At 39.5% G+C, this 23,937-nt stretch overlaps 1 protein-coding gene, 3 long non-coding RNA genes and 1 pseudogene across 5 annotated transcripts; 1 reads left to right on the forward strand and 4 right to left on the reverse strand.

Moving 5' to 3' along the window:
• Positions 1-1,259: 1,259 nt before the first annotated feature.
• On the reverse strand, positions 1,260-2,245 carry LOC134193454 (uncharacterized). The gene is made up of 3 exons (XR_009972085.1): positions 1,991-2,245; positions 1,837-1,922; positions 1,260-1,659 (listed from the first exon to the last, which is right to left on the reverse strand). It is a non-coding gene; the product is annotated as an uncharacterized LOC134193454 (long non-coding RNA).
• A 7,624-nt stretch (positions 2,246-9,869) lies between these two features.
• LOC134193380 (synapse differentiation-inducing gene protein 1-like) lies at positions 9,870-12,683 on the reverse strand. The gene is made up of 3 exons (XM_062662213.1): positions 12,526-12,683; positions 12,377-12,463; positions 9,870-10,223 (listed from the first exon to the last, which is right to left on the reverse strand). The coding sequence occupies exons 1-3, from the start codon at positions 12,652-12,654 to the stop codon at positions 10,083-10,085; spliced, it is 357 nt and encodes a 118-aa protein (XP_062518197.1). The 5' UTR covers positions 12,655-12,683; the 3' UTR covers positions 9,870-10,082.
• Positions 12,684-13,066: 383 nt separating this feature from the next.
• On the reverse strand, positions 13,067-17,482 carry LOC134193290 (uncharacterized). Of its 2 annotated transcripts, XR_009972048.1 has the most exons (7): positions 17,364-17,482; positions 16,344-16,454; positions 16,274-16,302; positions 16,114-16,216; positions 15,400-15,596; positions 15,266-15,336; positions 13,067-13,433 (listed from the first exon to the last, which is right to left on the reverse strand). It is a non-coding gene; the product is annotated as an uncharacterized LOC134193290 (long non-coding RNA). The 2 variants fall into 2 exon arrangements; XR_009972047.1 differs by lacking the exon at positions 17,364-17,482 and having other exon boundaries at positions 16,344-17,305.
• Positions 17,483-17,823: 341 nt separating this feature from the next.
• LOC134192717 (uncharacterized) lies at positions 17,824-20,940 on the forward strand. Its single transcript, XR_009971968.1, has 3 exons — positions 17,824-17,968; positions 19,952-20,152; positions 20,834-20,940. It is a non-coding gene; the product is annotated as an uncharacterized LOC134192717 (long non-coding RNA).
• Positions 20,941-22,544: 1,604 nt separating this feature from the next.
• LOC134192838 (zinc finger SWIM domain-containing protein 1-like) lies at positions 22,545-23,937 on the reverse strand (annotated as a pseudogene).

The raw sequence follows: 23,937 nt of genomic DNA on the forward strand, positions 1-23,937 counted from the left end.
CTGATACGTAGAATCAGTGTGAGATCCAGACTGGACAAATGGGTGGTATATACACTATGTACAACTTTGGTGCTTACACGTATTTATAGTTCATAATTTTTATGACGATGCCAGAAATGATGGGGCTATAGCTATGTGTATATGCCAATGACACGCTACGTCCCTATTAGTATAATATCACATTAGCAATAACTGGCACTCTATTTGTATTGCAATCAGGGCATGCCTTGCTTAGTTTGAATTGTACGGTAAACATTAAGTGACTTACTTGAATTGCTAAGGTGAAAGATGAGTATTTATTGCTACTTACATAATATTATTATATGCCACCTCTTAGCGTACATTTTTCATTACAAGCATTGGATACCATCTGGAACATGATTAGGTATCTTATCAAATAATTATATACAATTGAAATAAAAGGCATTGAGCACAAAGTGAAGGTACAAATTTAAATATTGGGCCAGTTCCGTTATACATAACTGTAGACCACGTAGAACGTACAGTCATGTAATACTGGAGTATACAGTCACTGTTTGTTAATTAATTAATTAATTAATTAAATTCTAAATTATTGTTAATAATTAATCGTTGTGATGTAGACAATGCTTCCAAGCCTTCTAGTTATCTAATACATTTAAAGGTTTATATTATACTTAATACTCAATACTAATTACCTAATATTTAAAAATTAAACATATTTATTGTTACTATACTTAATTAGGCTTTAGTATATATGACCATTCATATTACTTGCTGCCTACAACATCGCTTCCCTATTGCAATTTAATTTCCAACACAATGATGGACTTTTTTGGCTTCAAACCTAAGAATACTGTTACCTTGAAAGCAAATGCCATCACGTGTTAATGTCTAAGTAGAAGAATGCATAACCGTTAAATTACTACTAATGCGCAAGTATACAAGGATACATCATATATATGTATATATATATATATATATATATATATATATATATATATATATATATATATATATATATATATATATATATATATATATATATATATATATTAGTTTGTGATATACTAGCCCAAGTATATCTTTCAACAATTCTATTGATAAAATTTGAAAAAAATAATCTCTTGCACAAGTAGAATCAATGCAGTACCACAGAAAGCAAATATACTCATTTACTTTGAAATAGTGACTATAATAGTAGATCATTACTTCTTGATCCAGAAACTGACACATGCAGAATAGCTACTAAACTATTTGATGAAAGGAATCAAAATGCCTACGTTTAGACCAATATTTTGGCCTGAAAAAAAATTAGACAGTTACAGTTTGCAAACAAGTCGCTGCATATGTGTAATATAGCTAAGAAATCAACTACAATCGCACAAACACAACATTAGAAATGACGGTCAACATAAAAAAATTCCAGCGTTTTCAGTTTATCTAATAACAAAATTGCTTAAGTCAGATAGATTGTATTCTTCTCTGCGATTAACATATCTCGTGACCATTACTGTCGTTATAGCAAGAAGACTTATTCGCCACATATACACAGGACACAATAATTAAGATGACGAAGATAAAGACGCCACATAAAATTCCAACGATGTTCAGTCGTCGAGCATTAGTAGACGCTTCAGTTGCACTAAATTCATCACCAGCAGTGATAGCTTTGCGAACCTAGGAAACACACCAACACTGCCTAGTAACACCGCCAAGCCACAAGGTCACAAGATGGTATGCGGAAACATGACAAGAATAGATCTATAGACGTATTCCAAGCACTTATACAACTGCAGGTGGATCGAGACATACGCAAGACAGAATGTTTTGATACTGTTCTATGTGTCTGACTACCTTTAACGAGTTCAGCAGAGCAAATATTCCAATTGGAAAGCAGCAGAACAGCAAAGTGAAGACAGACAGTCCAAAGTAATCGTTCCCTGGATCATACAGAGAAGAACGTGATGCCCATAGAGCGTATTAGACTGACCTCCTAAGTAGTGCAAACCTGGAAGTGGGTCACAACTTGATGCTATGAGAGATACATTGGGTAGACATGTTGAGGATAAACGTAGTGGTTCGGTGGCTGAGTAGTCGAGGGTGCATCGGAATAGTGGGGAGGGTCATCCGTCGCGTGGTTCGGTGGCTGACTAGTCAATGGTTGATAGGAATACTTGGGAGGGTCCGACATGCATGTGCTCTAGGCAACTCGCTGACTGTGGAGGATTGACAATCTGGGGAATGACGAAAGAGGGGAGAGACTGGCTCGAGTCTACGCTGACTGCGAACCTACTAGAGCATGCGCGAGCAATATAGATAATACCATAATTCAATTAATTAGAGATAGGGGATTACTGGAAGAGTGCATCGACTGGATTAGACGTCAAGAACAACCACAACAATGACCTAGCACATCAGGTGCCTCACAAAGGCGTAGAGTGACCTCTAGAAATGAAGGGCTTCACTTCACGATGCTGCTGGACACGCCTATTTTTATTTGGCTTTTAGCAATTAATAAATTGACTGTTATGGTAGAATCAGTGGCAAATCCACAATGGAAAATGGTTAGTATATAAATACTATATACACGTTTGACCCTCACAAGTATTTACAGTCCACAAATTTTTTACCACGACTACAAATGACCGCTTAGAAGTATATATATATATATATATATATATATATATATATATATATATATATATATATATATATATATAAAGGAGAGGTGTCTGTCTGTCTGTCTGTCTGTGTGTCCGTCCGTACTAGCGTTTCTCAAAGACGGCGAGTCCGACCTCGGCCGAATTTGGCTTGCGCACGCCGAATTCATTCGAGTCGAAAGCGAGACTGTGGTCGTCTTCCTGACTTCTCCCACGACGACGCCATTTCCTGCTGATCGCACTCGCTTCCGCTCGCGCGCGAATATCTCCGGAACGGCGAGTCGTATCTCCACCGTATTCAGACTGCCCGTTCCCGACGTCGGACGGTACGCGCCGAATGTGTCGTTTATTGCGGGCGACACCGGAAAACAAAAAATAGTTTTTGCTGATATCCGGGTCTTGAAAAAATACGCCCACACTCGTTTGCCACTCTACGACCGTCGAAGAGCTGCCGTGTTTGATGCACCTGTTTCCCGAAACGCCAGCAACGTCTTCGAAGAGACGCCGTTCAACGGGACTGTCGAAATGGTGAGAGTCGGCATTTGTTATATACGGGTAACAGATTACCCGGGTAAGTATTGCACGTGACTTGCACGTTACGGGATTCACGTCGAAATTATAGATGCCTGGTTTGATACACCTGTTCTCCGCAACGGGACTGTCGAAATAGCTTCAACGGGATCAATAATCCAATCAATGGGATTTTGAAACTGGACACGTTTCGAATAGATGCCAAGTTCGATACACCTGTTCCTCGCAACGACAGCAACGTCCAAGTCGAAATGGCTTCAAACAATCCCTAATCCAATCAACGGGACTTTTGGGAACGGCAATTGAACGGCATATAACTATGAATGAGAATTCTATCTGAATGCTACTAAACGGTAAAAGCACTTACACCACGGCTAATTAGTGAGAGTAAACGGTTCTCTATACAAACTGTACCTGACCTGGCTACACCCCTTCTGCCTCTCTAACCATCAAACGCATTTTTAGATACTTTCTGCTATAATCTTTACCTAATTAGAAAGGCGACCTGTCTGTCTGTCTGTCTGTCTTGTCTGTCTGTCATTAATAGCAAACAATGTCTGCAAATCAATAATTTGTGCGATTAAATTATTACCCGGGCGAAGCCGGGCATTGGAGCTTGCATATATATATATATATATATATATATATATATATATATATATATATATATATATATATATAAACATACATATGTATATACTGCACCTGAGCTAATAGTAATTCTCCACGTACAGTACATGGATCACTGTTTATCTAAATGGGTTATAACTCACGGAAAATATATTGGCCATATAAGTTAACAATGAGTAGCTTGCAATTGACCAAAAAAGTCAGCATTGAGCACCTGGCAAAGTAGAAGTTTGAGAAGTGGTTCATTGATCTATAGGTTAAGCTGTTACCAGAAATGCATGTAGAATATCCAGTAACAAGAAACTGGATGACTTATTTTATATCGATAGAATTTGTAGAGCAAGTGGAAATTTTTAAAATTATAAACCAGGGTCTTTAGTATAAGCCTCACAAAAGTACAACAGTACTACTTCTATGTTTTGTATTGTACTATAGACCATCCAACTTTTCGTATGTCAGAAATAGCAAATGTAAAAACGGCACAAACAGATCATCAGTAATAAGGTCACTGCCTTATGTCTACAGTAATAAGTAGATTTGTGCAACATATATTTTAGAAGACAATCAAGTTAAAAAGTTTTAGCAAATTATATATCTATCAACTTACATTACATACAGTGTATAGCGTACTTGACGTTAACAGGCATGCACGTACACACAAACACACACACACACACACACACACACACACACACACACACGCACACATACACACACACACACACACACACACACACACACACACACACACACACACACACACGCACACACACACACACATACCCACACACAGACACACAGACACCACACACACACACACACACACACACACACACACACACACACACACACACACACACTCACACACACACACACACACACACACACACACACACACACACACACACACACACACACAACTAACACTAGGGTAGCTACTAAACGCTATGTTGTTGCATGAAGGGAGGACAGTTGCTTGCAGCTAAGTGATACCGCCATATTTCACAAATTGTACTATTTGATTGCTAAGCTAATCACTATATGTATACAGTATAGTTACTGCTCAAAACAGATATACCTGCAAAGCATATATCAGACTTTGGTAGCTATACTCTAAACTCAACAGCAAGTCACGCAATATCAACTAGAATGCAACTTTCCGTTACAGTTCAACCATCAGTCGGGTTCATAGGTCAAATATAATACTAGAAAAAAAGTGGCTGTACCAGTAATTCCAGCGAAAATAACTGTCAAGACGTTCAGTACACAGGCAATACGAGATGCTCGCTGCGCTCGATTTTGGTCACCAACCAAATTGGCCTCGCGAACCTGAAAAATTGAAATACCGCCTAGAGAGCTACAAAGTCACTACATACAGAAACGTGAAAATATAGACGTAGATTGCGCACACAACAAAGACATAGGCAGGCCCGTAGTCACTCGTAGAGTTGACTAGGTTTCAATTCCACTACATTTCAAAATTAGTACTTTGGTCAGTCTTTAATTTCTTAAACTTCCGAAATAAGTAATACTTGATTAAAAAAATTTTATATATTTACTTTTTGATAATGTCACTACAGTCCATTGTCGAAGCATTCAGAATAGCGTAACTTAGTGTCTAGTCCTCTTTACGACTCGTCGCAAAACTTAGTACTAAGCACGACCAATTCATTACGTAACAGTTATTTATTTTCATTATTTCTACTTTATGACTACAGGCCTGATAGAGATAACAGTAGGAATGATGTGTGGGTAAGGGGCGTGGCTTATTTCTCGCATCACTGACTTATAAAAGTTATAGGTAAAAATAGATGTTGATATTGTTACCCTAATTGAGTACATGAGAACACATAGCCCAATTAGAAGGCAGCAGTACAGCATGGTACACAGAGACAGTGGCAGATAGTCTGTCACCTACAGATCAGAAACACGTTGTCGGGTACGTAGTAGTAGTCTATATATAGCAACATCTGAACCTGACTGGGGACGGTCGGTAGTCCTGGCAAACCCGGAATGACAGGTTGGGAGGAAACATCGAGATCGTAATTCGGTGGCTGAGATGTGATGGAATGTAACTCGATAGCATCGGAAAGCTCCGTCATCGTGCCGAAGAACAGACTGCGCAATCAATAGACACGTGCACATCCTGAACTTTGCCTAGGTGTGACGCCACAGTTCGGTAAAACCTCAAAGAGCGAATTTGGCCGGTGTAGCAGCGGATTAGGTCCGGCAGTCAAAATAGGTTTGCTTGCTAACGCACTTGTACCGGACAACATTCTGCTCTAGCGCACCGTGTCTACCTCGAATCATTTCTTTTCGCGGATTAGGTTCTAGCGCAGTAGCGGCTTTAGCGCTAACGCACAGTCTCTGCCTTGGATTCCCTGCGATCACTGAAAGACGACGACGACGACGACGACGAACTAGACTTGGATCACATGGACTGTGCTAGGGATGCGTCTGTTGAATGCCTAAGACATGGAACGTGAACGCATGTGTTTTCTATTCAGGATGGATGTCGACGTCATAGCGACCAGATGCTAGCAAAGAAAATTTTTGGAACGCCGTTGGCACAAAGTGCCGTGTGTGTGTGTGTGTGTGTGTGTGTGTGTGTGTGTGTGTGTGTGTGTGTGTGTGTGTGTGTGTGTGTGTGTGTGTGTGTGTTTGTGCGTGCGTGTGTGTGTGTGTGTGTGTGTGTGTGTGTGTGTGTGCGTGTGTGTGTGTGACTGTGTGCATGGTGTTGTAGAATCATTCTACCTCCATGTTGCTCGTCATTTTGGTCCACAGTTTGATTATTCTTGGTATGATTTAGCAGCGGAAAGAAAGTCCAAGAGAAGGACAAAGTGCAGATATTGTGGGATTTTCCAATTCAAACAGAACGAAAAGTAGAATTCAACGGAACAGATATCATATTGTATTGAGCAAACAAGAGAAGAAAGCGTGCATTATTGAGGTTTCTGTTTAAACATGACTCAACTGTTTTAGGATCTCTGCTGACTGCTGCTAAAAAACATAGATACTCCATCTAAGTTGCATGACCATCTAGTATGTTATATAAGTATACAATTGGTTCCCTTCAATTGATTGATTAGCTGTTATAGCTATATTATCTGTGTAAAGTTGAAATAAATGATGATTGTATTTGTACAGGTACTGATCTTTCACTGAGCCCTGTTCTACTATATACATAACACGTATACTAAAACACACCAATGCAGATTATGCTCTTGACTAAACAATCTAATTAGTATACATGATAGACAAATGTTCCTAAAATAAAGTAACCTGCAGGTCAAGGTTAATTTAGAAAATGTCGATATACAAGTTTGAATGTCTATAAGGGACTTGCGCTCACCAAGAACACTACGCAGATCGACTACTGATTGATTGATTGATTCCATAGTTGGGCCAGCGGTTATGGTTCTGTTCTCTCTCTATTCCCGGACGTATTTACACGCGAAACGATGTCCAGTTGCAGGAATCCTGTGAGTTACGAAAAAGCCTTTCACTATTTGAAAGACCCTGAAGATGGGAGGTATGTAGAAGGAGTGACAGAAAGCAGGAACAGGGTCATTAGAAGATTTACACAAGCTCGGATATCTATGCAGCACGGTATCCTGTGGTACAACGAAGAGAAAGAAGACAGAAACCAACAATGGATTGCAAACTTTGAAAGACAAGAACAGATCCTGCAGTCAATCCATGATGACATTCTAGGCGGCTGTCAGCTTGGAAGAGACAAGACTCGTGAAAAAATATCAAAAAGATATTTTTGGCATGGTATGGTACAGGCCGTGGATTACTACATCAAAACATGTGCAACGTGTCCAAAGGTATGGCGTTTAATTATATTGAAATGACATAGAAATAAAGTAGAAATAAATCTAAATCTAGGAAATTATTACAAGGCATAGCGCTTGAATTAAATACTTGATCAATTATAAGGATTGTAGAATACTTAATTTGACAAAATAGAAATGACTGTTACTGTACTCGTTTTGATTGTTTGTCATTGAGACGTGTGATCTAGGCAAATATGAAGTTCAAGAAGACGCTGTCAGAACTCAAACCAATCAAAGTGCAGAAACCATGGCATAGAATTGGGATTGACCTTGTTGGTCCACTGCCTGTTACTACATTTGGTCACAAGTGAACTTTTATGAATTCAGCATGTGTGCATACAGGTTGCAATTGTACCCTATGACAATAGACACTTGTCTATCCATATCTAAAGATATGCAGTACATACAAAATTGCACGAATTTATACATACGGCATTATAACACGCATACTTATAGAGACATACATAAATAGAGACTATCAAACAATATGGACAGACACGCAGACAGACAGCCAGACAGACAGGCAGGCAGGCAGGCAGACAGGTAGACAGATAGACGGACGGACGGACGGACAGACAGATATCAGACTCTCTTATGTCGGATACTAGCATAGTTGCTTTCATTTCAAGGTCATGTAGAGTTAAAGTTCTTTATCAATAGCGAAATACCTTTGACAAACAAACAGGCAGACAGACAGACAGACAAACAGACAGACAGACAGACAGACATTCTAAATAGTTTTAGTTGTAATAGCATTCATTTATGAAAATATATGAATTTTGACAGACAGACAGACAGACAGACAGACAGACAGACAGACAGACAGACAGACAGACAGACAGACAAATACAGACAGATACATTAACTAATAAATATTGGTTATCATAAAACTCATATAGAAAGTAGGAACAAATTAATATGGATTTTGTTCTGTTGAGTATAAACCATTATCATTAAATATCTTACTTTAAGCATGTTTGTCTTATACAACTTGTTCTATATAACGAAAGTATTGAAATGTGATACTCAGTAGATTTGTACACCTATTTTTGCATTAGGTATATTTTCACTTGCATTGACTACTACACCAAATGAGCAGATGCTGGTGTTCAGTGTACTAAATCTGCATCTGGAGTAGCTCAATTTCTTACTACATTGCTCTGTCGGCACGTACTGCCTGTTCACATAATGTCTGATCAAGGAGGAGAGTTTGTAAAATGTATACACATGTTTGTTATTATTACAGATCATTTGTAAACAAGATAACAATTATTAATGCATCCAATATGATGGATGATGATAATGACGACATATTCATTTTCGCTCCGATCCCGTCGGTCTGGTTTTTGCCCAACCTTATCAAAAACTGTACTTCAGACAGTCGACGAATGCACGAAACTTTCTGTTTAAAATAAGTGATTCGATATGTAATATATTTATAATTAAGTAAAATCAAAAGCATGTATATCATCTTCGCAGCCCTGGTGTCATTGCGTGTAGCTACCTATTACAGTAATAAATATTGTCTGTAAGTGCTGGTAATTAATGGAAAACAAGTTGTGTAAATACATTAGGAAGTATGCCAGCATATGCTGGACTGTTCGTTTGGAGGATCACGTCCTCCTAGCGCGATTTAGGCCGGACTACTTTTGACATGCTTCCAACGAGCCTGTTCCAGGTATATCTATAACAAGCGCAAACTTGTCAATCAACACAAATCCGGTTACTTTCTAAGTTTAATCAAATCCAGATACACTTCTCTAGATACTTCCATCATTCAGCTTCTGTATTTCCTCAGTAGCTATCAACCAACGACAATGAAACAGCTGCGTAAATCACTTCAATTACGACAATTATTGCGGTGATGAGACATACACCGCTAATGATAAGAGCGACATTAAATCTTAGAGCAAACTTGGACGTAGCCACGAAAATGAGCATACAGTCTCAGTTGTTTGAACTCGCAAGCCTAACAAGTTACTTACGTGTACACATGAAGAGGAAGAGCGCGATATCAAGAACACACATATAGCTCCCAAACAAGCACGCAAGCAAGTACGCACTCCAGCAAGTAAACACACACACACACACACACACACACACACACACACACACACACACACACACACACACACACACACACACACACACACACACACACGCACACAAGACTGACAACAGGGTAGCTACTAAACGCTATTTTGTTGTATAAAGGGAGAACATTTGTTTGCAATTAAGTGATACCGCAATATTTCACAAATTGTACTATTTGATTGGAAAGCTATTCACTATATCTATACAGTAAAGTTACTTCTAAAACAGATATATCTGCACAAATATATCAGATTTTGCTAGCTATATTCTAATTAGCTAAACTCAACAGCAAATCGCGCAATATCAACTAGAATGCAGCTTTCTCTTCCAGTTCAGTCATCCGAGCCTATGGGCTCAAAAACACTAGAAGCAAAATGGCTAAGAGAGTGATCAGACCGAAAGTAATTGCCAAGGCGTTCAGTACACAGACAAGGCGAGATGCTCGCTGCGCTCGAGTTTGGTCACCAAGCAAATTGGCCTCGCGAACCTGGAAAATTAAATACTGCATAGAGAGCTACAAAGCCACGACATACAGAAACATGAAAGAATACGGTTGTGCAAATGTATAATTAATTAATTAAGTAATTAATGTCACCCCTGATTTTGCCAGAAAAGGCAGCTTGAAGTAGTCTTCTTGACCAGATACACTCCCGTTCACTAGGGCATATCACCAAACTGCCTACTGTAAGCAGAAATACCGTGTACCTTACGTTGCAGAGAAAAATATCAAACTCTTCCATTAGCACCTTTAGGGTTCCCTCAAAGTGGCGCTAGTCATCGTCTCGTAGAAGTAGAACGCTTCGTAGTATGAGTCTAATCGATTGGCCTGAAGAAATGTACTAAAAACCAAGCACTTTCTGTCCATTCTGGTACAAGTTGGAACGCCATTACATTATCCTGGAACTATCTCGCGTCTTCCGCCTTGAGAACACGTAATTTCTTCGAACTGGCGATTCCCCGTTTGTGTGATTTTTGCGCGCAACCGTAATAGCGCTAATTTTGAATCTTTTTCGATAGCGAAAAAGACACAGCTAGCTCTAAAGACTCTTGGCATCTAGCGGAGAGTATCATGTGCTATGTCACGACTTTCGCATACTTTGATCACACTATCCATCATTCCTTCTTCTCTAAATATGGTCTCCAGTTTCCATTGCTGAAAACATCCCCATTCTGTAACATATTTCCCTCCATGCTTCAGAGTAGAACCTAGGCATTCTTGTTTGTAACGTTCGTTAATTAACTTTACGTCTAGCCAAAACCTTTCCCTTGGTAGAAAATAGTTGAAAAGATGATTCATCTCTCCACATTAGTCTACCCCATTCTGTTTTTCCCCATTTAGAATGCTCTCTAGTATGCTTCAATTGTTCCTTCTTATCCTTTTGCCTAGATGAGGTTTATCTTTGCTACACAACCGCGAAGACTCAATTTCCGCAAACGACTACGCACAGTAGAGGGGTGGACTTCACAGGAAATGGCTCTGGATAGGTCGTTTGACGTTGCGCGTCGGTTTCTCATTGAAAGAATGACGAAATTGAGATTATTCCTCTTCGTTGTCTTTCAAAGCATCCCAGCTTTCCGGAAGTCATGAAGTGACCCTGTTTCCTTGTACCACCAAAGAGTTTTTGGACGTCGCCTACTGAAATTCTGGTTTCTCTCAATGCCTCTAGTAGTTGCCGTTGCGAAAAACTTGCCTCTTAAAAAGGTAAACTCTTATTCGAGTCTCTAAAGCTATTTGTATCCATTTCGCAACCGAAAACGATTCAGAAATAGCGCTTTTACGGTTGCGCGTATAAAATCACACAAATATGGAATTCCTGGCTCGACGAAATCACGTGTTCAAAAGGCGTAAGACCGGCAACAGTTCCAGAATAATGTAATGCGTTCCAACTTGTACAGAATGGGCAGAAAGTGCTTGGTTTTAGAAATTACTTCATGCCAATCGATTGGACTCCTACTATGAAGCGTTCTAGAACTACGTGACAAAGACTAGTGGCAGTATGAGGGACCCTTAAAGGGTGCCAAAGCAAACAGTTCCATATTTCTCTCTGCAAGACAAGGTTGAAGGTACACCGCAATTCTGCCTATAATAGGCAGTTTGATGATATGATCTAATTACGTGAAGGGTAGCTGGCCAAGAAGACTACTTCAAATAGCGTTTTCTGTCAAAATCAGCGGGTTACATTAAACTTTTGTACAGCGGTGTAGATCAACACACAACAAACACATAACTAGGCCCGTAGTCACTAGTAGGGTTGGTTGGGTTTTAACTCAACCACTTTTCAAAATTTGTACTTTCCTATGTCTTTGATGTCTAGGACATCGAAGTAAGGAATAGCTGAATAAATAATATTTTATTTAATTATTTTTATGGCATCACTATAGTCCATTGTGAATGCATTCAGAATAGCATAGCTTAGTGTTTGGTTCTATTTACGACTTGTCGCAAAACTAAGTACTAAGCATGATCAATTCATTAAGTAATTAATATTAATTTTCTACAGGCCTGATAGAGATAATAGTAGGATAACGTGTGAGTAAAGAGGCGTGGCCATTTTGTCACATCACTGACTCACGAAAGTTATTGCTAATAACCCAATTGTAGAAAGAAATCTATCTACAACAACATGGTGATATCATTACCCTCATTGAGTACAAGAAAGCAAATAGCCCAATTGGAAAGCAGCAGTACACCATTGTAAACAAAGACAGTGGCAGATAGTCTGTCACCTATAGATCAGAAACACGTTGTTGGGTACGTAATAGTAGTCTATCTATAGCAATATCTGAACCTGACTGGGGATGGTAGTCGGTAGTTCTGGATAACCTGGGGAGACAGGCTGGAAGGAAACATCGAGATCGTGGTTCGGTGGCTGAGATATGATGGGCTGTAAATCAATAGACTTGGAAAGCTCTGCCATCGCTCTGAACAATTACTGCGCAATAGACTCGTGCACATCCTGGACTTTGTCTAAGTGTGACGTCACGATACTGCTTGTCGCGTAAGTGCAACTTAGGCCTGGTTACAATACACCACACGTCGCACTATCAAAACAAAGGTGTTCTACAAACACCAAATTACGTGCAAAGATGCTGTCGCTATTCTGACACTCGCAAGCGTGCAGGAAAACACCACTATCTGGTGTAAAACTGTTACACCATTTCACGGTGCTTAAAACAACTTTCGTTTAGTGTTACCCAAACACCAGAAAGGTGTTTATCTTATTCTTTTGCAGGCTACTATTAGCACCATTTTCTAAAGGCGGTCTGGAGTCCGCGGCCAACGGTTCTGGCACGTGCACATTAGAATAGATTTTAATACCATTGCTTGTATTTAAACATTTAAACCAAAACTAGTGAATCAACGCACTAAGAAAAAAGCAAAACACAATTCATCAAAGTTCCTCATGGCAATCCAGCTAAAAAATTAGATATCACTGGAGCTGAAATACATCCCAGTAACATGGCCTCCAGGCAACAGTAAAAAGTTGCTAAAGATTGAGGAAAATTTGTATTGAAAACATAAATTACAGCAAGCAATAGCGCTGGAAGACATATGCTGTTGCTGCACTGAATTTCAAACATGATGATGAGCTCGGATGCCAATAACATGGCTTGGTTTGGCTGGATTGCCACATACAATCATGTATAGAGCAACTTGAGAGACCTTGTCTACTGTTGACTCTGCATCATCACTTTCCTAGGAGAATACACAAAACGCATAAGGTATCCATATCCAGTGGACCGCACATTAAATATGTTCTATATGGCATAACATATTATTGCATACTTCACAAACAGAATTAATCTACTTAACAAATCTACTGCGTGTGTGTGTGTGTGTGTGTGTGTGTGTGTGTGTGTGTGTGTGTGTGTGTGTGTGTGTGTGTGTGTGTGTGTGTGTGTGTGTGTGTGTGTGACACCTTTAGCTCAATTGGTTAGAGAGCCCATTTTAAGAACAAAAACACCCGGAACCTTAGGGTCATGAGTTCAAGTATGGGATGGGCATGACGACAATAAATGATTACCTGGTCATTGACTGAGGTGGACAAGACCGCTGGCTTGGCAAAGCATCATGCAGTATTGATACATGTGGGCTTGAGGTCCAGTCCTGAGACTGCGCCAAAGTCAGTGCCCTTGGATGCTCTGGCCAAGTACCTACGGGTATGTCAGCGCAGCCTAAAACTCGAGTAGCGCTGGAAGCCACCTAGAAATAGGCTGGGGGTGCTATCTCCAGTACTTTACTAAAGTGCGCATCCATTTGTGTGTTGTGTGTGTGTGCGTGTGTGTGTGTGTGTGTGTGTGTGTGTGTGTGTGTGTGTGTGTGTGTGTGTGTGTGTGTGTGTATGTGTGTGTGTGTGTGTGTGTGTGTGTGTGTGTGTGTGTGTCTGTGTGTGTGTGTGTGTGTGTGTGTGTGTCTGTGTGTGTGTGTGTCTGTGTGTGTGTGTGTGTGTGTCTGTGTGTGTGTGTGTGTGTGTGTGTGTGTGTGTTGTGTTGTGTGTGTGTGTGTGTGTGTGTGTGTGTGTGTCTGTGTGTGTGTGTGTGTGTGTGTGTGTGTGTGTGTGTGTGTGTCTGTGTGTGTGTGTGTCTGTGTGTGTGTGTGTGTGTGTGTGTGTGTGTGTGTGTTGTGTTGTGTGTGTGTGTGTGTGTGTGTGTGTGTGTGTGTGTGTGTGTGTGTGTCTGTGTGTGTGTGTGTGTGTGTGTGTGTGTGTGTGTGTGTGTGTGTGTGTGTGTGTGTGTCTGTGTGTGTGTGTCTGTGTGTGTGTGTGTGTGTGTCTGTGTGTGTGTGTGTGTGTGTGTGTGTGTGTGTGTGTGTGTGTGTGTGTGTGTGTGTGTGTGTGTTGTGTTGTGTGTGTGTGTGTGTGTGTGTGTGTCTGTGTGTGTGTGTGTGTGTGTGTGTGTGTGTGTGTGTGTGTGTGTCTGTGTGTGTGTGTGTCTGTGTGTGTGTGTGTGTGTGTGTGTGTGTGTGTGTGTGTTGTGTTGTGTGTGTGTGTGTGTGTGTGTGTGTGTGTGTGTGTGTGTGTGTGTCTGTGTGTGTGTGTGTGTGTGTGTGTGTGTGTGTGTGTGTGTGTGTGTGTCTGTGTGTGTGTGTCTGTGTGTGTGTGTGTGTGTGTCTGTGTGTGTGTGTGTGTGTGTGTGTGTGTGTGTGTGTGTGTGTGTGTGTGTGTGTGTGTGTGTGTTGTGTTGTGTGTGTGTGTGTGTGTGTGTGTGTGTGTGTGTGTGTGTGTCTGTGTGTGTGTGTGTGTGTGTGTGTGTGTGTGTGTGTGTGTGTGTGTGTCTGTGTGTGTGTGTGTCTGTGTGTGTGTGTGTGTGTGTGTGTGTGTGTGTGTGTGTGTGTGTGTGTGTGTTGTGTGTGTGTGTGTGTGTGTGTGTGTGTGTGTGTGTGTGTGTGTGTGTGTGTGTGTGTGTGTGTGTGTGTGTGTGTGTGTATTATATAAGAGTGCAAAAATGTCATAGCTAGTAACTTTGAGGCCAAGTGTCTATATATGTTGCAAAATATAGATGTACGACAACTGTAGAAAAATTTCATACCGATAAATACTTGATCACAGCATCTATAGCTGGTATTTGGCGTTTGCATGACAATAGCACATGAGTATGACCTTCATCAAAGCAAGGCACTTAGAAACTGCACAATGCATTGTAATAGTATCAAGATCAATTACTTTTCACCTCCATATTCAAGAGATCATATTCATATTTTCTGACTAGGTCATTCATTCTTTTGCCACCTGCCTTCAACTCTCTTTGTCCTTGGTTGAGTTATCTTACATGTTTGAGACCACTTCTCAGAGAAAGTCGACAAGAAAGTCGATTGTTCATGATATCCAAAAGCAATAATACATCCAAGTTCACAGCCAAGCTAGGAAAAACATCAACATATTTATTAACTTGTACAAGATGTCACACGCAGAACCAGAGAAACAGACACAGACAAACATGCAAACACACACACACACACACACACACACACACACACACACACACACACACACACACACACACACACATTGCTGAGTAAATCTGACAAACTGTGATGAATGTAAACAAGACTAAACAATTGGAAAAATTAAAACAATGTAGGGTTGCCGTACGAGAAGAATAGAAACAAGACCATGTAGGGTGTGCTGTGGAATCTTTCATGAATTCACTCATACAGACTGAGCAATACATCATCCCTACATTGCACCATTTTCCAAGGTATCACATAGTGTTTAGAAAATGGTGCAATGTACGGATGATGTATTGATCAGTCTGTATGAGTGAATTCATGAAAGATGTCACAGCACACCCTACATCTTTCTCATTTTTCAAAATGTTTTCAATCTTGTAATATACAATGGGACATTGTCACACTATCACATATGAAACAATCTTACTGATACTCAGATATATCAACTTTGACTTCTTGTCAAACTGGTTTCTGCGTCTTGCTGGAAAACTGCACCATCATCAGCTCCATTACAGCAAAGCATCTGCAACCTACACACTTACAAGTGTTACCAACAAGTAAACCTAAATCCATTATATCAGTTATACCTGAATTATCAATGTCTTTAAACTCAGCCCTATATATCTGTTCAAGTTCAATCATTCATTTTCCACCCACTTTGGTTTCTTGCTTTGCCATCGCCAAAATCTTGTGCAAGAATCAATTCCACTTCTCCATCATGCTTGCAGTAAAGATTAGCACAAAAGTGCGTCCGAACCCTGAACCAAGCTAGACAATGATTCTCATCTGATTATTCTAGCAAATATGTATTGATAAAACCACATTACAGGTTAAAACACATCCCATGCATAAACAGTGTTACCAAGTACAAGGTAGCAAGTACTAATAATCAGAAATAGAGTGTATAGCGTTATGTGTTTAAAAATTGAGACAACTGGACATCCGTCAGGAATCAATGATGCAAGCCGTGGTTCAACCAGTACTCATCATTTTCTTTCAGGGTTAGGCGAGGTTATAGAGGATTAGGGATGGTTAGATTAAGTTAGTACACTGTTTACAGATAGGTGGAGCACCCAAATTAGTCAGAGTAAGTGAAACACTCGCCACTAACACCAACATCAAAGCAATTAATTAATTAATATGTCATAATTACTGTTACTAAATTACATTGCCAACCATACACTATGACACTGTTTTCAGTTAGATAAAAGTCACCCAACTTAGTCGAGGTAAGTGAACCACTCGCCACTAACAGCAGTATCAAATTAATTAAGTAATTAATATGTCATAATTACTATTACTAAACTATATTGCTAACAATACACTATGACATTGTTTCAGTTAGGTGAAGCACCCAGCTTAGTCAGGGTAAGTGAAAAACTCACCACTAACAGCAGCATCCAAATTAGACAATTAATTAACTAACCATAACAATACATTAGAACACTGTTTTCAATCAAATGATGCACCCAATCTAGTCTCAACAAGTGATTCACTCATCGGAAACTGGACTGACATATTTGTTGCTGTTCTAGTAGTACAGGAATTGCTTTAAATATAATTAATTAATTTATATATATTCCGTAGATTAATTAATTAAAATAAATTTTATCCTAATTTAAAATTGATTAATCTATTGATTAATCTGCTATTTATACATTTATTTAGTCTACTAACTCAATCACATTAGGCCACTCCCACATCATTCAGTGTTTGCCATTTCCCGCCAGCGTCCTTTTGGAGGACCGTAACCTTTATTTGATGACATGTCGATTTTACGAGCACGTGACAGAATCACCTGACTCAGAATGGCGGTCGTCAATGTGTTTGTCACCCATAGGAAATCTCCTTTCAGTGCGTGTAGTGCAGGCATCACGCACGAATGCAGTGTGTACATCTCGCAAAGAAGGAAGGTAACACCGTAGACGAAAACGGACGGTTAGCGTAGCCCGCGACGAGGCACAATCCGTTTTTGCAACCAAGTGGCTAAAGAGCCGGTACTGGCCCAGGATGCGGTAGGACTTGGAGTGCGGGTAATTTGCACGTGACCCATACTCCCGGATGTCTGCTAACATGCGAACTGGGTTCATTATCGCATTATCGTATTATGTTATGGATGCGGTGATGGAGTGTACGTTCACGCGTTCTTGAACATGCGTAGCTAGTCTAGTCGTTTTCAATGGAAGGAGCACCTAGTTTTGAAGTGTTCATTGCGTGACTACGGAAGCCGACTCTCACGTAATTTGGATACAAAGAACAAGTTTCGGAATGTATTTCACATGGTGCGACAGAGTTGGAAGCTGTGTTGTATGACTGCGATTGTAGTAATAAATGTACTAATTAATTAATTAATTAATTAATCAGTGACTGTGTTGACTGTCTAGGCTAAATATATTGAATTTATTAGCTAGTTAATAATTGATTGCTATGTAGTTGTTGAACTTTACTTTAGAGATTTGTAGTTAGTTAGGTATCCTATATGCATGTGCTGTACGTATAACCGGCTATTTCTGCGATTATGATAGTCCTGCGAATTCTGCAAAGAAATCAGATTCATGGAGTGCACAAATAGAATTTGCAAATATTTATGCTTATCTTCGAGTCCCAGGAGTCATGTTGCGACACACGTACATGCATGTGTACATGTGTGTACCACGAACTGTCTTCGTGGTTGGAATGCAGAAATTTAATTCGCAGCTAAAACTTTTGTCTAGATTCTCAAATTGCAGTAATAACTGGTTATATGGTATATAGTTAGGTAGGTAGGCATGTGCATACATAGGCAGGTAGATTATCATTTCAGTTCTTATGTCACTGTGGTTTGAAGAGAGTAAAAAGATACTGGTAAAATAGCATTACATGATTCTGTCATCTGCTCTGCCAGATGTTGCTCTTAATATATAGTCAAACAACACTGCATAGCTTGCACATAATACACACACATGTTCAATTTTACATAGCAACGGTTGCCTCTACAGCCAGTTTATCTTATTTGCTAGTCTTGTGACAGCTTCGGCAAAACCACCACTTTGATTTGGGTCTTTCTTTGAGATCAACACAATTCATGTGGGACCACAAGAGGCAATGGTCACACAAAATTGATGCTTCTTCATCCAAGTTGTGAAATCAAACCTGGCAAATATAACTGCAATGTCTACGTTTCTGCTTGACAACATCTGTAAGTAGTAGCCAGGCATGATCGGTGAAATACTTTTGAATTATGTGCAAGTCAACATTGTCATCAAGGACTGCATTAGAGCTGTTTTCTTGCTGAACTTTGATGTCTGATTCATCGATCAACGTCTTGAGATTTTGTAGTGCAGAAGCTGCTATAGTGTCATCAACAAACCATGCTAACATGACTGCAAAGTATGCAAAAGCACCTTGTGAACAAGGCCTTAATTATAAGCAAGTAAATGGACATGGGAATACCTCTTTCTTTCAATGATGTGTGTAACTTAATGAATGGGTGTACTTTTCCTGACTTTGCTTTCTTCTAAGCCGGTAAACCAATAACAGTCAATTCCTGGCCTTTTAGACGGCCACGTTTTCAAAGAATAGGAGGCATTAAAATACCTAGAAACAGTATCATTTGATTTCCTTTCATCCTTAGCAGAGATAATACAATATTTCAGTGACTATGTGCATCAAGGGTATGTGCAGAATAGTCACTCAGTAACATAGTTCCAGTGAGTAAAGGTATTTGTTCTGTGAGTACTGTACATTGTTTAAGGAAAAGTATGATCAAATTAATTGCATTGCCAAATTCAACAGTAGGGTGAAGGCAACTAGGAATATAATATTCTCCTTGGACATCTAATTATGCAGGCAAAGCTAGCAGGTATCTCAGGTTTTGAGCCCATTTTTCACAACTCAAGCACGCAAGTTTCACTGATACTGAAAACTCCACACTAGCAATGCTTAATTAACAAGTCAAGTCGGCATTCCACATACACCACCAAAATTAATCATCTTTTCTAACATGTTATTTAATTCTGTTTTTGATTAAATAGTTACTCTGTAGGTAGTTCCATATACAGTCTGTTGATATACTGATTGTTGTGCCTAAAAATTTAGTGTAAAACTAGCTGGCATGGTGCTTGCATTTAGTTGCTTGTGAAACTGTTAGGTACAGAGTCTGCTATCAGATATGTTGATCACTTAAATTGAATGAGGTTGTAAGTAAGTAGAGTATTCAAATCAATGCAATTAATACCTCTGGTTAAAACTCACTTTGGAGATTTTGTAAATTTCTTTTGTCATAGTTAGAGGTGGTTGCTTCAGATGAGAGAGTTTCTGATGGATGAGAGAGTGGTTGTGATTCACTAACTGTAACACTTCTTGGCTCTGTCAATATAGAAAACTATTCATCAGCGGACACAATGTATTAAACAGCATGAATGTTACTTAGCATTCAACAATAAGAGAAGTGTTTTGAGAACTTACCCTGAACAATGATATTTTCAGTAGGTGCACATACTGCTTTATTCTTTGCAAAGTTTGTTTTGTCTGATTTTAGGGAATGATCATCTGCTGCAACACACATAATTGTATGGAACATATTAGCTTAGTTTTTCTTACAATAATGTGGTTTGTTGTCTGTGTCAAAAGAGGTAATATGTTAATGCATACATGTAGTTATGTGTGCAGTATGTATGTATGCACAGTATACAAGTGTGCATGCGTGTAAAGGGTATATTTGTGTGTGTGTGTGTGTGTGTGTGTGTGTGTGTGTGTGTGTGTGTGTGTGTGTGTGTGTGTGTGTGTGTGTGTGTGTGTGTGTGTGTGTGTGTGTGTGTGTGTGTGTGTGTGTGTGTGTGTGTGTGTGTGTGTGTGTGTGTGTGTGTGTGTGTGTGTGTGTGTGTGTGTTCATGCATGTATGTGCCACAATTCCTCAAATATTAACACGTGGGTTACTATTATTTCAACCTAATTAGCTCCATAGGTGACTATTCAAGCACATGTTTACTACTTTTCAACATCTGGCATTATGCCTTTCTCCACTTATTTGTTTTCGTTTTCCTGTAGATTTATTCAAATTTCTTTTTATCCACTGACGAAAGTTCTGTTTGTCGATTTTGTATTTTGTTGCCACACATTGTTCAGAGATGATGCTCTACCTTCCTTGACAATATTCAATTTTTCAGATCTCTTTTCTCTTCGTGGACAGTTCTTGGCAAATGGCAAACTAAACAATGAGTGTGAACAATGTGGGATACCAGTCTTCGGCTCCAAGGCATGGGTTACTGTTCAAACATGGGTTACTATCCTTTCAAACTGATCAGATCCTTCAGTTATATTCGAGTACAGTTTATTATTCAAGGAAATATGGTATGTATGTATAGGTTATTGTGTAATTAGCATGCTATATTGCGTTTTAAAGCATGAGGGGCATGGTTATCAAGGTCTAAAACTCTGCTGCTACCAAAAGCCATATAGCATGCTAATTATATAATAAGTAATTTATACCATGGTTATGTGATGTGTATATGATAAGCGAGAGTGCAATATTAACCGGAACTTCTTGCACACTTGCCGTACAATATTTCATATACTCCATCTAACTAAGCACTTGTGACTGGTCGCACGTCTTGTGACCATGGTATAAGTGTATATGTATGTATGCATGCATGTATGTATAAATGTATGTATGTATGCGTGTATTAGACACTGTTGGTTTAGACGCAAAGAAACAGAATAATTTTATAAGTTTTGGGTACCATTGGTTGAGTCTGTAACACCATGATTAGATTTCATAGTGTTTTGTGACTAGAGTGATTTGTTGTAAATTTTGTACGTTTTTGGTGAAGTCGTGCAGACTCCTATAATACAAAGAAAAAATGTATGTATCAGTGTTGTACAATATTTTACAATATCGTCTGTTGGTAATTTTCTCAGTCTTTATTGTCCTACACACATCTCTAATTTAGGTCTTGCTTCCCATAGAGAGCAAGCAGACACTACATAAGTGTCTTCACTGAAACCAGTGAACCACTATGATGTAGGTAGGTAGGTAGGTGTAGGTAGGTAGGTAGGTAGGTAGGTATGTAGGTAGATACACAGGTATGTGTAAAATCTGTTGGACAATTACTTGTAAAGGGTTTATCAAGATTAAGCAGTAGCTGTAAGTTCTCATCATGTTTTTCTTCTTCAGTTGAATCTATTGGCACAAAAGAATTGATAAAATGTACTAGTAGTCTCTCATTAATTCGATCAGTGAGTCCATCAGCGCTGAGACCGTGCTTCTACTGACTTGAACTTTTAGTGTTCTGTACGTAGAAGTTTGTGTCTAATAAATTATCGTCAGTCAGTCAGTCAGTTTGCTGTGATTCTACTGACTTGAACTGTCATGGATAATATTTTTAACTTTAGTGTTTTGTATGCAACAAGAGCTTGTGTGTAATGATTATTTTTGTCAGTCAGTCAGTCAGTCAGTCAATCGAGCTAATGGCAAGTATTATGAAGATTGATGATTGACTTTGCATGGACATCATGCGGATTGACTTAGGTCATATTGAGGAGCCATAAGTGCATCTTTCCTACATGTAGTAATACTTCAGTTAGTCAGCGGGCACACCTAGGAATATACATGGAGGTCTGCTTAAAAACAACTCAGGCAGAGGTCAGCGGAAGTACTCGGGTTCGATCCCCTAGTGATTTTGAGGGGCTGGTGCCCCTAACCCATACATGTGTCTCCAACAAGAGTATGTAGGTAGGTAGGTATGTAAGTATGTACATACACAGGTATCCGTAGATGCTGACAGACAATTACCTGCCAAAGGTTTGTCAAAATTAAGCAGTAGTTGTAAGACCTCATCATGTTTCTCTCCTTCAGTTGAATCCATTGGCACAAAAGAATTAATATGGCTGTATGATGTTAAAGATATGTTTGCATATATGCATGGACGCTAGCAGAATCTTATCACTGATCAGTTCCACTACTTGTCCATTTTCCCAAGCAGAAGCCAACTCTTTCATTACATTTAATCTGCTGGTGAAATTGACTCCTGATGCTTCTGAAGCTAAACTAACAAGTTTGGTAGCAATCTTTAAAGCCTGATGGAATTTTTCAAACTACAACACGGACACGTGCTAATTTGTGTAACAGTTGAGAATCACTTTGACAACACACATGAGAGTGTACTTTTCTTGATGGTGTTTCAAAGCTAACGATGGTTGCTGTAGACCGGCTTTGATGAGCAATAGGTGAAAATGGTCTGTGGTTAGATTTGTAGTAATCTAAAGACCATCTTCTGTCACAAAGTTCTTCAGTGAACATGTTCAATCCGAGATCAGATCGAGCTGCCAGTATGTGATGACAAGGCAACTTCATTGACTGCCGAGTCATGCACTGGCATGTTGCGGGGGTGACTACTATTCAACTATCGTTGTATGCAACATGGTAATGTTGGCTGCCATCATTTGCGAGCTGTACGTTTGTCTTCATATCCATCTGTTGGGCAACAAATCTGTAGGCATAAGGTGTAAGATACTTCATATAGTTAATCAGTGCTGCATCAGTGATAGAATGGTATGTTACAGGGACTTTGAGAGTAGACAGGCTTGCTTGATAGTCTCGTTCTGATCAAAGCACTCGTAAAATAAGAAAGAACTTGTCAACAAATGTTTCTAGTGATGAGTACCGTGAAATTACTGATTTTAACTTTGCATTCAGGGACTCCAATCTATTGTTGGTATTGTTGAGGAAATTTCCTGTGCTGTACTGCATCCCCATCGTCCACAGCTTCCTAATAGGGTGCCACTGATCATCAAAATACTTCAACACAATCACAGGAGCACAATTTTGAAACTGCCTATCAGATCCAGGTACTTTTTTCACTTGAAGCATAGGCCATTTGCTGTACCATTTCAAGGCATGTGCTTCGCTGGCCAGAGGTAATGCCCATCTTCTCCATCGTTATCTCTCTTCGAAACGATCGCAATGTGTGATATAAGCGTATCAAAATAGCAGCAGAAGGGAAGCTGGCAGCAAGAACATCTCTCTCTGTCATGTCTTTATCAGCCATTATCACTCTTACAGACTTCCATTCAGGATTGTTTTCTTTGAAAATATTTGCTACACATGTAATTGATGCCTTGGATTCTTCTAATAACAAGAATGCAGCAGCCACTTCAGAATGGCCATTGCCATCTTCTATAGCATTATATAGAGAGGAAATCTCAATTCCAGCAGCTTGTAAGTTGCATCAATACACAGTAGTTCTGGGTATGCTGAAAACGCCTGCTTCAT

This window comes from Corticium candelabrum, chromosome 17 (assembly GCF_963422355.1).
Source record: "Corticium candelabrum chromosome 17, ooCorCand1.1, whole genome shotgun sequence".
Lineage (NCBI taxonomy): Eukaryota > Metazoa > Porifera > Homoscleromorpha > Homosclerophorida > Plakinidae > Corticium > Corticium candelabrum.

Coding starts and splice junctions, on each gene's coding strand:
- LOC134193380 (XM_062662213.1), bottom strand. CDS start 12,654: ATGGCAGAGCTTTCCAAGTCTATTGATTTACAGCCCATCATATCTCAG. Junction 12,464..12,525: donor CGACTACCATCCCCAGTCAG/GTTCAGATATTG, acceptor TCTGATCTATAG/GTGACAGACTATCTGCCACT. Junction 10,224..12,376: donor CTTTCTTGTACTCAATGAGG/GTAATGATATCA, acceptor TTAATTTTCCAG/GTTCGCGAGGCCAATTTGCT.